General features: G+C 37.3%; 1 protein-coding gene across 1 annotated transcript in view; it reads left to right on the plus strand.

Moving 5' to 3' along the window:
• The first annotated feature begins 690 nt into the window (after positions 1 to 690).
• The window catches only part of LOC117413988 (synapsin-2-like), a 77,927-nt gene continuing 62,671 nt past the window's right edge, over positions 691 to 15,946 (plus strand). Inside the window, exon 1 of the mRNA XM_034023516.3 lies at positions 691 to 1,524. Coding sequence (XP_033879407.1) covers positions 1,220 to 1,524 — 305 coding nt within the window. The 5' untranslated portion in view covers positions 691 to 1,219. The remainder of the gene's footprint in view (positions 1,525 to 15,946) is intronic.

Below are 15,946 nucleotides of genomic sequence, written 5' to 3' on the forward strand. Positions count from 1 at the left end.
TTTAATTAAATAATTTCCAAAATCTATGGTTTTCTTAAAACTGTTAAAATGTAGTAGTAATGACATAGTAACAAAAATATAGATTAATAACTCCAATTTGAGAATATAGTTTAGAAGTATAATATATTTATGCGTACCGGTAGTATGGGATCTCTTATACTTTTAAAGGTACATACCTTTAAAGTCTGTGATGACTATATTAGCTCTGTAAATGTTTTCTGTAAGAGATGGAGATGTGTAGTCTAATACTGTACTAGTATGCTAATTTAGTGTAGAACTGAAAATAGTTTTTGTCATTGAACTACAAATTGTGTATTTTTTTCAAGCTTTTTAACATTTATGTTTAAATTGCTTTTTAGAATCAATGACAGAATGTTGCATAATTGCTTTTTATCATTTGCAAAGACCTTATTACAAAACCTAATTTATTCCCAGCTGGGGAACTAATAATACAAAAATTGATAGAAAAAAAAATCTGTCATTATTTAATCAGGCATGAAACACATTCGGGCATTTATATGGGTAGAAAATCTAAACGAAATGAAAACAACAACAAAACAGGCAGTTACGGGTTAAAAATGGGTTAATAAGCCTGAAAGAAGTCCTACGGGACTGTGCTACTGATGCCTGCCCCTGCCTCTTTTCAAACCATTAATTAATTGGCTGAGCCATTTTCTTTTTTGCTCAATCACCCCCTTGCTGTCCAGAAGGTTTGGCTGAAAGGTCACAGAGGCAAAAGGGGAAAAGCCAGCTCGTCCAAGAGCATCGTCCCTCATTCCCTTTGCTTATTCATTGGAAATATGCTGCAGGACAACAAAGGCAGATTGACTGTGATGTAGGAGAGAGAGAGAGAGAGAGAGAGAGAGAGAGAGAGAGAGAGAGAGAGAGAATCACAGCAGTGGTGGATGGTGCTTGACTGCAGATCAGTCAGTATAGGTGTGAAAGAAAAGAGCTCCAGTTATACTGAAAAAACGGGGAGGAAGAAGAGACAGAAGGCGTGGAAATCTCAGAAGAAAAGGAAGATTTAACATTGCATGGAGAACAGAATTGCAAAGCTCAGCATCCAGCAGTAAATCAGGAGCTTGCTTATTATTGATTGAAGCAGCTCTGCAGCTTTACAGTACATGACAGTCTGAATCCTTATTCTCACTGTCCTCCCAGAATTACCACCTTGTCCGGTACCAGGCTTCTCATCTGAATTCCAGTCCAGATATACAAGATGAACTATCTACGGCGACGGCTCTCGGACAGCAATTTCATTGCAAACCTGCCCAATGGCTACATGACTGATCTCCAGCAGCCGGAGCCCCAGCAACCTCCACCCCCGGCCCTTGCCCCCTCCTCCACATCTCCTGCCCCGGAGAGGAGGCAGATCAGCCCGTCCCCTGGAACCGGCTTCTTCAGCTCCATCTCCAATGCTGTCAAGCAGACGGCCGCCTCAGCCGGACTGGTGGAACAGACCCCCACCTCCTTGACCAAGAAGTTCAAGTTGCTGCTTGTCATTGACGAGCCTCACAATGAATGGTAGGTGCATCTCGTTTATTAAGGCTGTGGGTACAGATGACAGGGGCTGTTCACTGAAAGATGCTTTCAGACCCGAATGGGTGCCAGGAAGTTAGGTGAAAAAGAGGGGGACGTGTAGTGATTTTGGAAACACTGCTTTAGTAAGAGATCAGAGAAGCTAAGCAACACCCTGGAGAGTGACTAAAAATAAATAAATAAATAAATAAATAAATATATAAATAAATAAATAAATACATCTTTGCATATAGAACAAAGTAAAAAAAAAATATGATCCTATGCTTTTCTTGTGTGTGTTTTTAGTGGGAACACTATTAAAATGCTAACTATAATTTATATTAATATGGGCTGAAATCTCATAAACATTGTTTAAATATATGTATATTTTAATGAAGCCTAGAGAGGTAGAAAGACCTGTATGAAGGGATTCAGTTTTCCTTAATACTACCCACACTACAAACATACAAATATTTCTGTATTGCTTTAGTCATATTTATGTTTTAAGGTGTGTTTTTAATATTGTATTCGGCACCAGATGCTACAGTCCATGCTGCTTACTCTGATAGAAAAAAATGAGGTTTGCTGAATATGCTTTACATATACCATAGGTATTAAACTACAAATGGGCCGGCACCCCAGAGCCAGGCTATGCTCTACTCATGAAAATATGAATTGAAATGTTGTTAACTGAAGGGGAACGCTTTTCTGTATTCTGTATGTATGTATACCCTGCTCTGTGACTGTGACATCATCTTACACATATTCTAATATCGATGGGAGTTTCCCTTGTGAGACCTCCTGGCAAATGGGCTCTATTCTTTTACACTATGTTTCTGAAACCTGTTAAATATGAATCTTTAACCAGCCCACTGTGAGGGCTAATAACACTGCTGAGAGTTACACTAAGTGCATACAAATCACATTTCACTCAGTAGTAAAAAATGTATGAATAAAAGCACATATTTCTCTTGCATCTTAGTTGTTACGCCTACCAAAAGGCCAGTGTCTATCAATTGTAATGCATGTTATGGTAGGGTCTGTTTATTACATGTCTGTTGTTTGCCAGTCATGTAAGGGTAACGATCTATCTGTAGCACATGATCAGTCTGTGATAATGTCTTGCTTTCAGCATATGTCAATATATTGCCATTCATAATATTACACAGGGGAAGGGTGATTTCAATTTATAATGTCATGAAGCATTGTCCTTTTAGGAACATTTCAACAATTGTCTGCAAACCAGGCATTTGGAGTTTGATAAGGGTTTGAACAAGAAAAATGGTCAACAGCTGTTTTGGTGTATGTTGTGAATGCTGTATACCTTGCATAAAAGCTCTTCTTTTAAAAGCCTGTGTTCTTTTTTCAGGTTCTAGCTGTGATGTAGTAGTTGCCTTTTTACTTTGCTCTCAAAGCTAAAATCTTTTTTCAATAAGAAGGTTGTCTGCAAGAATAATTGAATGTTGATGGACTAGAATTGCTAAAGAAACCAGGACCAAGAGATATAACCCAAGGCAGTCATTATAGTATTTTTACCACCAGCACTTCTGAAAACTGTAACTATCAATATGTATATGTACAGCACTTCAGAATCTTGATAACAAACATCATGCATGTGTTGGTGTGAGACATTTCCATCAATACTTTCCACTCCATAGGGATCATGCTCCTGTTACTGCTAACCCTAGCTTCAACTGCTGTGTTTACATTTCTATTTATATTCCTTGAAACAAGCAGTCTCTGGTTAGCCTTCAGCCATAGATTCCCCATTAGATTATTGAACATTGTTGAGTTTTTCAGACAGTTCTACAAGGATACATAAACACAGAATTGTGGGAATTATTGGAATGCTGGGAAAGTTAACAGCAGTCCAATAATCACACTCAGTCATAGGCACACAACTGAATCCCAACAATATTCAATTACAATATCCCAGAAATGTTCTCCTGTTATAATATTAGATATATCCATAGGCTGATGAATTGCTCTTTTAAGAGAATCAATGAGCTGTACAGTCTTTTAAAGGGATGGCATATTGCCATTTTAATGGTTTCTAAGTGTAATGGGAAAAAAAAACACCATGTCTGATCATGTGATATCTACAGATGGTATGGGCCCAGACATCTATTTTCCATACATCAGAAAACCTCCAAGATGTAACTTCTGCACCCCTAGGATCTTTACGGCAGCCTTCAACCTGTTGCTGGGCAACAAATGTAAACATTACTACCCATGTACTGTAATTGAAATTAGTACAATTGGGAGGGGTCAAAGAGGTTAACAAACATCCATTAGAGACAATCTTTTTTTCCCCCATGCCAGTACTTAAAGAAAATGAAAATAAGATATGACAGAATTATTTTATTTTTTTCCCACTGGTAAAATAGTTTATGTTTTTAATTAAATGTATATAAATTAGGGCTGTCAATTAATCGCAGTTAACTTCTGATATTAACACATTCTTTTTTTTTTAACATGCGTTAATCACACTCCTCTTTCTTGACCCTGTCAGCATACCGTAATTCTTTCACTGCAGCACTATTTCAATATACATGAGTGCATGCAACGCAATAAGTGCAGTTGTCATTTGAATAGAAAGTTAGTTTGAAAGAATATATGAACCCTTCAGCAGGACACATGGGTTCCACAGGGACACAGCATTTTTAACACAAAAATAATGTAATAGGCAAGAAACACAAGGTCCAAAAAACAAACTGAAATATAATCAAATAGAAATTCGTATATAGATAATAAAATGCCTGTGTGAACACCGTTATTCCACAGACTGCTGTTCTGTTTTCAGATAGGAGAACGTGACACTGCATCTTTGGATTTTGGATTGAGGTTTAGATAGTGTGAGTTTTTTTCCGTATCGATCAGTGACAGTGAAGGCAGGGCGCTTCCCTCTTTACACTGTGATGCACACCACACTGTAGTGTAAAGAGTTAAAATGAGGGCTCAGCAATATCACGTAGGCTTTATTTGTATGCATTTCTTTTATTTTGATTGTTCTGTATTTGATCATAATGACAATCTCTTAGCCCCACATCTATGCAAAATATCCTTTTCCCTCAGTTCAGACAACGGTGAGGCAGACCATCCGAGCAGTGGAAAGGAGCGGATGACCTTAAATCAAATTCATCACTATTGTCTGTCTGACTAGTTGAGACAAACCAGGAACAAATCGCATTGACAGAAAGATTCCAAATGCTAATACTGCAAAATGTATACATGTATACAGACATCCATATTAAAATGAATACATTCAAATACAAAAATAAATACATTCAAATACTGTACTTTGCAGATGGAATGCTTGATTCATTATCTGATATTTAGCTGTGCAAGTATGTATTGATGACAACATCGAAACAGAAATCTTCTCTCTGAATGTTGCACTAATGCACAAAATGGTGGTGCTAGTCACCCTCCCTCTGCTCTTCCAGAGACTGTTATTTTAAATGGGAATATCAAGTATGTGAGCAACAAAATCTGTACCAGGCTCAGGGGTGCTGTCTAGACTTTAACACAATGTTTTCATAGCCACACAAGCTTGGAGCAAAAAGCATTAAAATGAATGTAGTAATATTTGTTGGTATTGTATTATAAGTAGAAAAAAGTAAAGGGAAGAGAATACCAGTCAGGGAAATGCAGTTATTTTAGCTGAATGATGTCCTGCTGTTACTGGTATTTTTAATTCAGAGAAGCACCATTTGGTGGACAAATACACTAGCTATGTACAGTAGGGCTTTTGGTAATTTATCACGATGCACGTATCTATCCACTATCATGAGGCATGACAGGTCATTGATGCGTAGTGAATATTTTCACCCCGACTGGACACAAAATAAATAATTGAAATCTAGTCCAGCCTCCAAGCAAAAACTGAACGCCTGGTAATGCTAGCTCTGGTGTGAAAATATAAATCCAGTGACAGATTTAAATGAAATTTAAAAACAATAAGCCTTGAGATATTCCCATCTAAAAAAAAAAAATCATACAGCTCCCTAACTACAGAGATATTGCATACTGTGTTTTTTAATTGGTATTGTACATTGTTTTTCATTTGGGTAAACATTAGTAGTTTTGATTTTCCGCACACACACTGCCCCTTGCTGTACACCCTTAATGTGTGTGCTAGCAGTCCTTCCTGTGGGTATGCCAGTCAGCATGCAGAAGCACTGACAGAGGTCTTAACATGCTGCTGGTGGCATATGACCAGCAGTGGGAACAAGAGGCCTTTTTATATAATGATCAGTGTGTGTGGAATTCCCTTCCAAACTGTTGCGCTGGCAGCATAATTTCAAACTGAAAAGAGCAATAAGGCAACACCGGCTGCCATGGAGGGCGAGTATGTGAGAAAATCAGTGACCCAAAAATGAAATCGAAAGCAATTTAAAGATGTTTCCTTTGCCACTATTTGGTTAGAGGGGCCACTATTATGCTGCATGAATAAGCTTGTTGTTAAATGTGTTGGTCATAATTATTGAAGGGATAACACGTACTGTTATTTATTACAGTATCATTGTCATTACATACTGCTGGTATTAGTGAAAAGATTCATGTTGTCAAGGTTTAATGTTATATTCGCTATTATTACTTGTTAATAACGTTATGTTATTATTATTTATTTATTTAGCAGACGCCTTTATCTAAGGCGACTTACAGAGACTAGGGTGTGTGAAGTATACATCAGCTGCAGAGTCACTTACAACTACGAGTCACCCGAAAGACGGAGCACAAGGAGGTTAAGTGACTTGCTCAGGGTCACACAATGAATCAGTGGCAGATGTGGGATTTGAACCAGGGACCTCCTAGTTACAAGCCCTTTTCTTTAACCACTGGACCACACAGCGTCCTATATGTTATTTATAGTGCTTCTATAAACCAACAATAGGGGTTATCAACTACGCATACTATATCCTGATTCTAATCTGTTATAGCTAGAGAGAAACATTGTATGTCAGGATGTAAGGTGACTAGCCAACATGGATCTAGAACATCTAGAATCCAGTAGTGGCTCTAGAACATTTTGAATCCAGTAGTGGCTCTAGAACACCTAGAAGATTGTGCCTAGTGTTTCCCTGTGCGATTCTTAATAATATAGGTGCAATCCTGACATTCACTAATGGGAATAACGCTCCACCTCACTCACAGTGGGAGTTAAAATGATTTCTCATAGAAGAAGCTTTTCTTGAAAGTAAAGGCAATATGTAATTGCCCACTGAAGCCAGGACATTCTCCCTGCTAGAGATAAAGCTTTCATGCTTAAGTGAAATTGATGACTTTATTTGCAAAAATGAGAAATTGGAGAGCTGAAAAAAACAACAATTCAGCTGCAGAGTGCATTTGCATATAATTCACAATATCTACAATGGGATGAAAGCAAAAACAATACTACCGATCTACCAGTATAAAAGTATTAAACTAGTAGTGTGTTTTCATGTGGGCTAAATTGCAGACAGTTCACTTGTGCAAAGTGAAAGGAATGACCTCCCTTCTCCTGCTGTAAAATTGTAAGTCTCCTCATAATCGACATCCCACACCACAATCAGTCATCCTTCCACACACAGTTTAAGGATGTGTATGGCACTAACAGATGGTACTTACAGAGTCTGCATGATTGTAGTTTTTATAAACCTCCTGTGAGAAATCAACTAACCACTGTTAAAGAGTTCCAGCACATCTTATCTTGTGTGTAGATGAGCTCCCCTGTGTCGAACATTTGACAGAATTCAAGAATAAATAAAAAAAAACCTTCTTTAACAGTACAATCTTGTTTTTTAATGTGGGAATTCATAACCATAAAATTAAATTGCTGCATAGTTTGAATTTATTTTTTTTAACCTTTATTGGTATTCATGCTTAGTGTCTAGAAACATTTAGAAGCATATTTTACTGTGTTTAAAAGGGTTCTTGGGAGGGTTAACCTCATCAGTATGCAGTCCACAGTATAGTATTCTTGCCATAGTGAAACTTAGTTTAATGTATTTCTCATCAAAGCTACCCATAATTGCTTTTAAAAAAACACAAAGGACACTTATGCTTTTCAGTGTTAAACACTGCGATTCTGTTTATGACCTCTTGACCAGCAAGTCAAACGCCTCTTCTGACATTGCGACAATAAAAATCAATTATAAAAATAAAAGCGCACTAGAGGTAAAAAAAAAAATCTATACGGTGTGTCTTGTTCATGTTATTTCTTTTTTTCTAAAAGACGAAAAATGAAGGAGAAATGCAGCTGACATTTCATCTTGTGACAGGCGTTATTGAATTTTGAATATATTGAATATATTTTGTATGAGAAGTGACTGCTTTCAAACACCCCTGCAAGGCACCAGAACTGGGGCTCAGATGCTGTGAGCAGGTGGAGAATAAGATGTGGGTCAGAGAAAGCTTGTTTATTGAGGACTGTTTTGCATGTACAGATATAACTTGGGTTCGAGAGACTGACGTGTAATCATACCAGCTTTTCTTTCTGTTTTTTCTTGTTGCTGTTGTTTATTTGTGTAAAAACAGATAATATAATTGCTAATATACTCAGTTAACCCGTGTAGGATAGCTTTCAATAGATTACCCATGAATGCATTCTGGTTGGTATTGATTGTAGAATGAGGTTTTGACCTAAAAACAAACCACACAAACAGTTTCTGGAAAAAATAAACAGCATTTGTGGTCTCTCTTCACACGTGCTTCTGAATGTTCTGTATTTTTAAAATATTTGCTTCTGCCAGTAATATTTTCTGCATTGTTTCAGAAAAGAATTCAGGCTACAGTAGTGATGTATGTTATACATAAATAAGAAAAGAATCTAATCCCATAGTTTACTCCATAAGCCCTTACTGTACAAGAACATTAGTTGCCCTTCCAGCATTAAGCTATGCCCTTTTCTGCGCATTCATGTCCCTTCCTCAATGCCTTCATCATGTGATGCTTTACTGATGCCTGCTGCTTTTTGTTGCCATGGTTCCCATACAGCAGGTTCCGCCTATAAATCCTGCATTGACTGGCTAGCTTCATTATTAGATTAGAATTCCATCTCTGTCTCACCCTGAGTCCTGATCTGCCTCCACAACGCACGTCATCATGTGATCTGAGGATGCAATACATCAGCAAATAACTATTATGGGAATGGTTTAGCTTGTGCTATTATTATTATTATTTATTTATTTATTTGGCAGATGCTTTTATCTTAAGATGCACCGTGATACTAACCTTCAATGCCCTCCATATTGAGAATGTGAAGGGTTTAATAGCATGTTACTCTTAAACAATTTACAACATACCACCTACACGTTATTACACTTTGATTAATAAAAACAAAGAAAACCATGACAGATTCAAATGATCGTGGTATGATATTCCCACATTTCATCAAAAATAATTTTGGCAATACTAATACTGCGTGTCAGCAGCAAGATTAGGCAAACGGCTTCTGAAAAATGATGTTACTTGTGACATACAAACTATACAACTCTCTGACAAGTATGGAGTTGACAGCTGTAATACATCTTTTCACAGTACTTTCACATTTCAGCTGTGACCAGTAAAATCATTTCAACCACACAGTGGCCAGAAAATGGTCTTGGACTGCCAATAACAAATGATATAAAGAACATGTTGTTTGGAAACGCAGCTTGTCATAACGATCCACAGTCCTAGTGATAAGCTGCGTGAAAAAGCGTTTCCGTATAGAAATGTATATTTTATTATTCCGTAGTTTCTGTCAATGCATCATGTTCCTCTCATTTTCATACGTGAGGGACACCGGACAGGGCGTGAATAAGGATAGAAATCCGCTGTTCATGCGTGTGGGCGGTTACACTACAGCAATCATTGTTCAGAGCCTCTGGTTTTCACCCTGTGCAGCTTGTTCTTGTTCTTCAATAGACTCTAGATATTTATGTTTGCTACCACCGAGCTGTGAAGGTGAGAAGGCCTTTTGCATTATTAAGAAAGGGACCAGACTCGGGTCTAATCAGGGCTGATTTTGTCAGTGTGGGGGTGGTAAAGAAACAGAAATTAAATGTGATAGTGTTCCAGCACATACAGCTCCTTGGTCTGAGATCCTGCAACATATCTGGTGTTTTGTCATTTTTAAAACAGGTTTTTGGACTATCTCTCTCTTTTATTATCTGTAAGTCATTAAGGCTGATTGCCAATTTTGCAAATGAAAAATTAATCAGCAGTTGCATATGACCAGACATGAAAAAAAAAAAACATTCCAGGGCAGCATCTGTTTTGATAGCTCAGCAACCGTTCCTTCCTGAGTGGGTGGCTAACCTCCAGCGGTTGTTGCTGAATCCTTCAGCCTTGAAGAAAACGGCAATCATCTATTTCTGTCCACCCACACTCTCTGAGCAGAGCCCCGACCTTTAGTGCGAAAAGAAATGAGGGTTCTTTTTAAACATTCGTTCACAGTGGGTTCTGTAAGGTAACCAACTTGCTATCTATATTGGAAAACTCATTCGCCCAGCAGATGTATAGGCCCAGTTCTTCATAAGGCCATTCAGTTATTGTTGGTTTGGTAATATTTTAAACAGTACAATACATTACTTTGCCATTGCGTCACATTCATGTTCTGCAACTCCCAGCACACTGTTGTTGACATAACCCTTTGTTGTTTGGAAATCAATTTGATGCCCCACAATGAAATAACCAGTTATTTTGAGCTGTGGACAGGACTCAGTTAATTTAGTCCCTAACATCTTTCAATTAAGGGTGTGTTAAAAAATCATTATTAAAAAAAGTGAAAACAGTGCTGACCACTGGTTTACATGTGCGGTTGAAAACCAGAGTTTACTCAAACCAAGTGAAATCATTTCATTACATTTGGTATTGGCTTGGCATAACCTACTGGCTGTAGGGTACATCTTTTAAAGACTATGTCTTGGAAACGGCATGTGCTGTGAGATTCTGCATCCTCTTGTTACAGACGGTATGTGTTTGATGTGCCTAGAGGATAATCTGGCACTTCTGATTAGATTTTAGATCTAAATTATTTGCTGTTCATGTGGAGTCATGTTGACTCTTTTATTAAAATGATCTGTATGCTGCGTTGATTTTAATCATCTGCCTCTGAGCTGATATCCTGAATGAATAAAGAACAAGCATGTATTAGTGGTGGGCATGCATGTACTGCTGAATTAACTGTGCATCTACTCTGGCCTGTTTTTCATTCAGCCACTAAATAAGTCAGCATGCTGAGTCCTGATGTTGTGTATTTGAATCTAAACAACAACATCAACACATTGGGTAAGATACTGTAAGTGTGATATTTATACTCGTTCCACGTTTCTCTTCAGACATACTTTTTAAATTCAGATGTCTGCTCCGTGTTGTTTTTGTTTTAATAGCTGTAATGATTTTATCAATTAATCCAAAATGTAAAATGAACAACACAGCATGAAGATTCCTGTTGTTGGTGATTTAAAGTAGCTGACTCATGGTGAATCATGCTTCATTTCAATGAGGTATTCCACTCTATTACCCTTCCCATCCCACAAGCTACAGATATAAACATGATTGCTTTCTTTAACGTATAAAAGTCAAGAAAGAGAGCATTTCATTATTCATTTTAAATCAAGCCAGCAGTAGACCTGAGGTAATTAACACACACTTTTGACCTTCTTTAATTTTGTTGGAGCAAAGAGATTTTAAGAAATACACTATCATAAAAATATAATAAAAATTGACACGCAACAGTTCTTACCACAAAGACTGGGCAAAGAGGAGAATGATGTTTTAGAAAGATACTTTAACAGGTTATTGCAATACAGAAGTATGGGGCTCCTGGAAGGAAAATTTGAAATATATTGACTGCTACAGGTCAAGAGCACAGCACCTAGAATTGACATTTTTTGGATATTAGTATCTCAAATGGAACCAATGGACTTTTATTACAAGAAGTAGCCTCACCTTTAATCTGTTAAAGTGTTTAGATCTTTGACGCACTGCAGACCTTATCTCGTTTAATGCCTGTGAATGTAGCCTGACATGCCTGCACAGCGTTCCTCAAAACGTGTTTTAGACAGTAATAATTGAATGATATCAGTACTGGAGCAACAGAACCCAGAAGCAATTAGAATGACTGCAAACAGCATGCAGGTGAGGGGAATACTGTGCATGACTGTCTGTTCTTTAACTTTTTTCATGTTTTCTTGTGATCAGTGTAAATCTACCTACATAAAGTATAGTACATAATAGTGAGGTCAATGTTGATAAGTGTAGTATGTATTTTTAAATAGACTTTATATGTATCTGACTGTAATTACCGGTACTTTGTAATTACATTGTTAATAATGGTACTATTGTATAGACTTTTCAAATATAATATGTTAATGTGCATTGTGTATAATGGAATTCATGCGCCAGTCAGGCTGGAGAAGATTATCATGTTTCTGTTGTGACTCTTTCTGATCTCACTTTATATTTATTTTCACAATATTTCTAAATTTGAACAAGATATCGGATAGAAGTGAAGATTGTGTTATATATATATATATATATATATATATATATATATATATATATATATATATATATATATATATATATATTCATAAAATGAAATACCTAATATTTAGTATTATTGTGAAACCTTGGACCGTAATCCGCTTATAAATGTAATTTTATTGATGCATATTTGTATGCTTAAGTCGAAAATATATTTAGTCTCTATCTCATGATTTACATAAATTAGCATAGCCCTTCTTGCTGCTAATTTGAATGCATGCCCATTTTAAAACAAATTCATTAACACGCTTTATTTTAAGCTAAACCCGTGTTTTTCAAGGGGTAGCAGAATGATTCGCTGTCACAAATGAAGCTGTTGAGTTACAGGAATTAATAGGAGAAGGGGACTTGGGATCAGTGTACATAAATCATACAAGGAACAGATTAGAAGTAACAGCTGTCTGGTGATGCATGCAGCAAAATCTAGCTTGCAGGCAGCAGGTTATTCATATGTCAGTTGATTGTGGTCTTTTGAATTCTGAAGTCAAAGCATTGTCTGTAAGATAAATGGACTATGCTGCTTTGCAAACTGAAGTGTGGTATTACCAGTTGTGCAATGTGTTTTCACTAGGTTAAGGAAATTGTATATGATTTTTATTTTTTATTGCAACATTATTATTATTATTTATTTCTTAGGAGACGCCCTTATCCTTATTACAAGATATCACATTATTTGTATATACAGTTACCCATTTATACAGTTGGGTTTTTACTGGAGCAATCTCGGTAAAGTATCTTGCCCAAGGGTACAGCAGCAGTGTCCTCCACCGGGGGATTGAACCCACGACCCTCCGGTCAAGAGTCCAGAGCCCCAACCACTACTCCTCACTGCTGCCCTCTGTTTGGTTTTGATTATCTAAACATTATTTAACCTAAAACATCACATGCATTATTGCTTTGCTTACTGCCTAAGGACATTCTGCATTTCTACCTACTAATATATTTTTAGTGCTGTTGACGATAAAGAAAAGAAGATAGAAGTTTACTAGACAATCACACCTTAATCAGATGGAATAATGAATACCCATCAATCAGCATCTCTGATAGTTTCAAATGGTACCATGTGATGATAAATTGTTATTCACAGTAATATTGACTTCCACTGACAATAACAGATCCCTGAATGTGTAGGATTAGCACTCCAGTGTGGATGTTTATTGTTATCAGTTTCTGACAATTTGTGAAGCCAGGTCTAGATTAATGCATTATGGTTTTTCAGCTTGTTGCTAGAAACCATTTGTGCAGGTTTAGAGGTTGCAGGAGTGATGTTTGAGAAGATGCACAGGACAGCGAGAAATTCTACTTTCGAGCAATACAGAACATTTCTAATTTTCTTTTTATGGGTAAAACAAGTAGCCTCGGAAACAAATAGTAGTCACTGCGCTTCAGTAAATATCCTTCCCTACCTTTTATGTGAACTGATGAAGTGACTCTCTAACCTTGAACCAGCAAAGTTGAATTAGGAATCTCTATAAATGTCCTCAGCGAGGGGCGTGCTGCTGAGATCACAATCTCGAAAGTACAATCAGTGTAAAATACAAGGGCAGAAATATCATCTGTTTTGTTAATTACGTTGGTGCTGACATGACATTTGAAATCCAAGGGAATATTGGGTTCTTATAAACATCTGTGTCACTTGCTAAATCCATTGTGGGAAATCAGCACAATAAATGATTGCAAAATATTAACAAATTAAGACTGCTGTGTACTTTAGGCTAACAGATTAACACATTCTCAGAAACTGATCACAAGTGTAGAGTTATTTTCAGCCCTTTTATTGGGTGCAACTTGCATTCAATCACAAAATAAGAAGCTTCCAGGAGCATGCTGGGAGAACAGGAAACTATCTGAGTTCTGGGACATTGGAACAAATCTATACTATTGAAAACATATTGGAGTCAAATATGACATGGATACTAGTGCTTAATAAAAATTGTTTTAAAATAGAGTAAAACCTGTGTCAATTATAAAAGAAAACCATCACCTAACTCCTTAGCACTAATTAATGGAATGCAAGTCAAATCAAACCACATCCTGCTTATATTGTGGAGACAACTGCTTGCACTGACATGACATAAACTGCAAGGATTATGCAAACAACGTGTATGGATAACGCCTTCATGTTTAGCTTGCATCTCAAATTTAATAGACACCATGCTATCTTCTGGTTACACGCTCCAGGCTCTCAATGAGGGCAGGTAAAGATCAGCACCCCCCACTGAGCTTGCAGATGTGTTAATCGTCTGCATCTCCTGTTGTAGGAGTCTCAGTGCATCCCTGTTGCTTTCACTGCCACATGCAGCTCTGCAGCAGAGCACCTTGTCTATCACTGCAGTGAAGTGGAACCAGGCTTGATGGCTCTGCTAGGATTTGAATTTTGCCACACATTTAATTGAGACTGCTTGTCAAAGCCTGATAATGCAATTTCAGAACAGTAAGGCTTAATGGTTAGTCATCATCCATATGTAGAGTACACATCCAAGGAGATTATAACGATGTTGTGTAATGCACAGGTGAGACCGCACTTAGAGGACTGTGTCCAGTTCTGGTCACCACAGTACCAAAGGGCCAATGTGGCCCAGGAGAGAGTCCAGTATAGAGATACCAGACTGATCCCAGGGCTTAAAAGAACAAGGATAGGCTGAACAAACTGAATCGATTTAGCCAAGAACAAAAAATAATTATTTATTGAAGTCTTTAAGGTCTTCGTAGTTAACCCTAACTAATGCTTTAAGCACAGTACAGAAACCAGGATATGGGGTGATAGACTTAGCAAAGAGGGAAGGAGACGCTTCTAAAGTAGGAACCAGAGAAGCTCAGATGGACCGAATAGCCTCCTTTACAGAAAACGCCCAGAGAACAGAAAAGGTTCTCTAGGTTCACTTGTGTGCGAAAACAGACAAAGTCGCCTCAGAACCTTGCCTATGGCAACCCTTTTTTTATTCTGGGCAAAAATGTAATTAACAACTACATCCTTGTTTGCACGATTTCAAGCTATATTACAGTTAGATAGAATAAAGAATTGCAAATTGTGGCGAAATGTTAAAAAATGCCTATACACATAATCCCCAGAAGAATGTGCCCGTGACCGCAGGGATTTAGTTGTAGAAGACAGCAAAGAAAAGAAGGTACAAATTAAGTCTGCAAGTACTGTCGAGTTACTATGCATATTGTGACCTAAAAAAACGGCCAAGCATTTTGGAAAGTAACGGAAAACAAAAACTGATTTACATAAAACATAAAACTCTAAAATGGTAAGAAATAAGCACCGAAAAACTAAATTAATAAAAAAAAGAAAACAGAGGCCCTAGTTATACACTACCATCACCCTACTCTGTAATCTGCATTTAAAAAATACATTCACTAAGATTGAAAACGTTCTTTTAAATGCAGGAGGAATCTTAAAGAATGGAGCTTGATTAAAAGGCACACAAACCTTGATTCTATGAAAAAAAACTTGTGAAACTACACCTCTGCTTCACATCAGATATTAGAATAAACTGTTAGACCAGGCCTCCTTGCTGTACTCCACAGGGAGAATTAAACGGGGAAACATCCAAAGAAGAGATAATTGATTTCACACAAAATGTATCATGGCTACTGTTTCTTTAAATGGAATTAAAAGGGATTAAGCCCAAATTACTTCTGTATGCTAACCTTTTTGTAGACAAGGTAATAAGCCACTGCTGTCTTTCTCATCCTGTCCTGTTGCCTCTCTCCACAGTAATTACGATTAAATGTGATGGACATGTGTACTGTTCCCTGGTAATCGTTGATGACTTAAACAAACCAAAAACTACAGCTGGCATTTAAATGATTGGGTGTCTTCACATGTCAGTTAGTGTTGGAGGAACAATACTGTGTGATTCAAGCAATGTGCAATCAAAGCCATCCACCCACGGTTTTATTCCCA

The sequence above is a fragment of the Acipenser ruthenus genome, chromosome 25 (assembly GCF_902713425.1).
Source record: "Acipenser ruthenus chromosome 25, fAciRut3.2 maternal haplotype, whole genome shotgun sequence".
Classification (NCBI taxonomy): Eukaryota; Metazoa; Chordata; class Actinopteri; order Acipenseriformes; family Acipenseridae; genus Acipenser; species Acipenser ruthenus.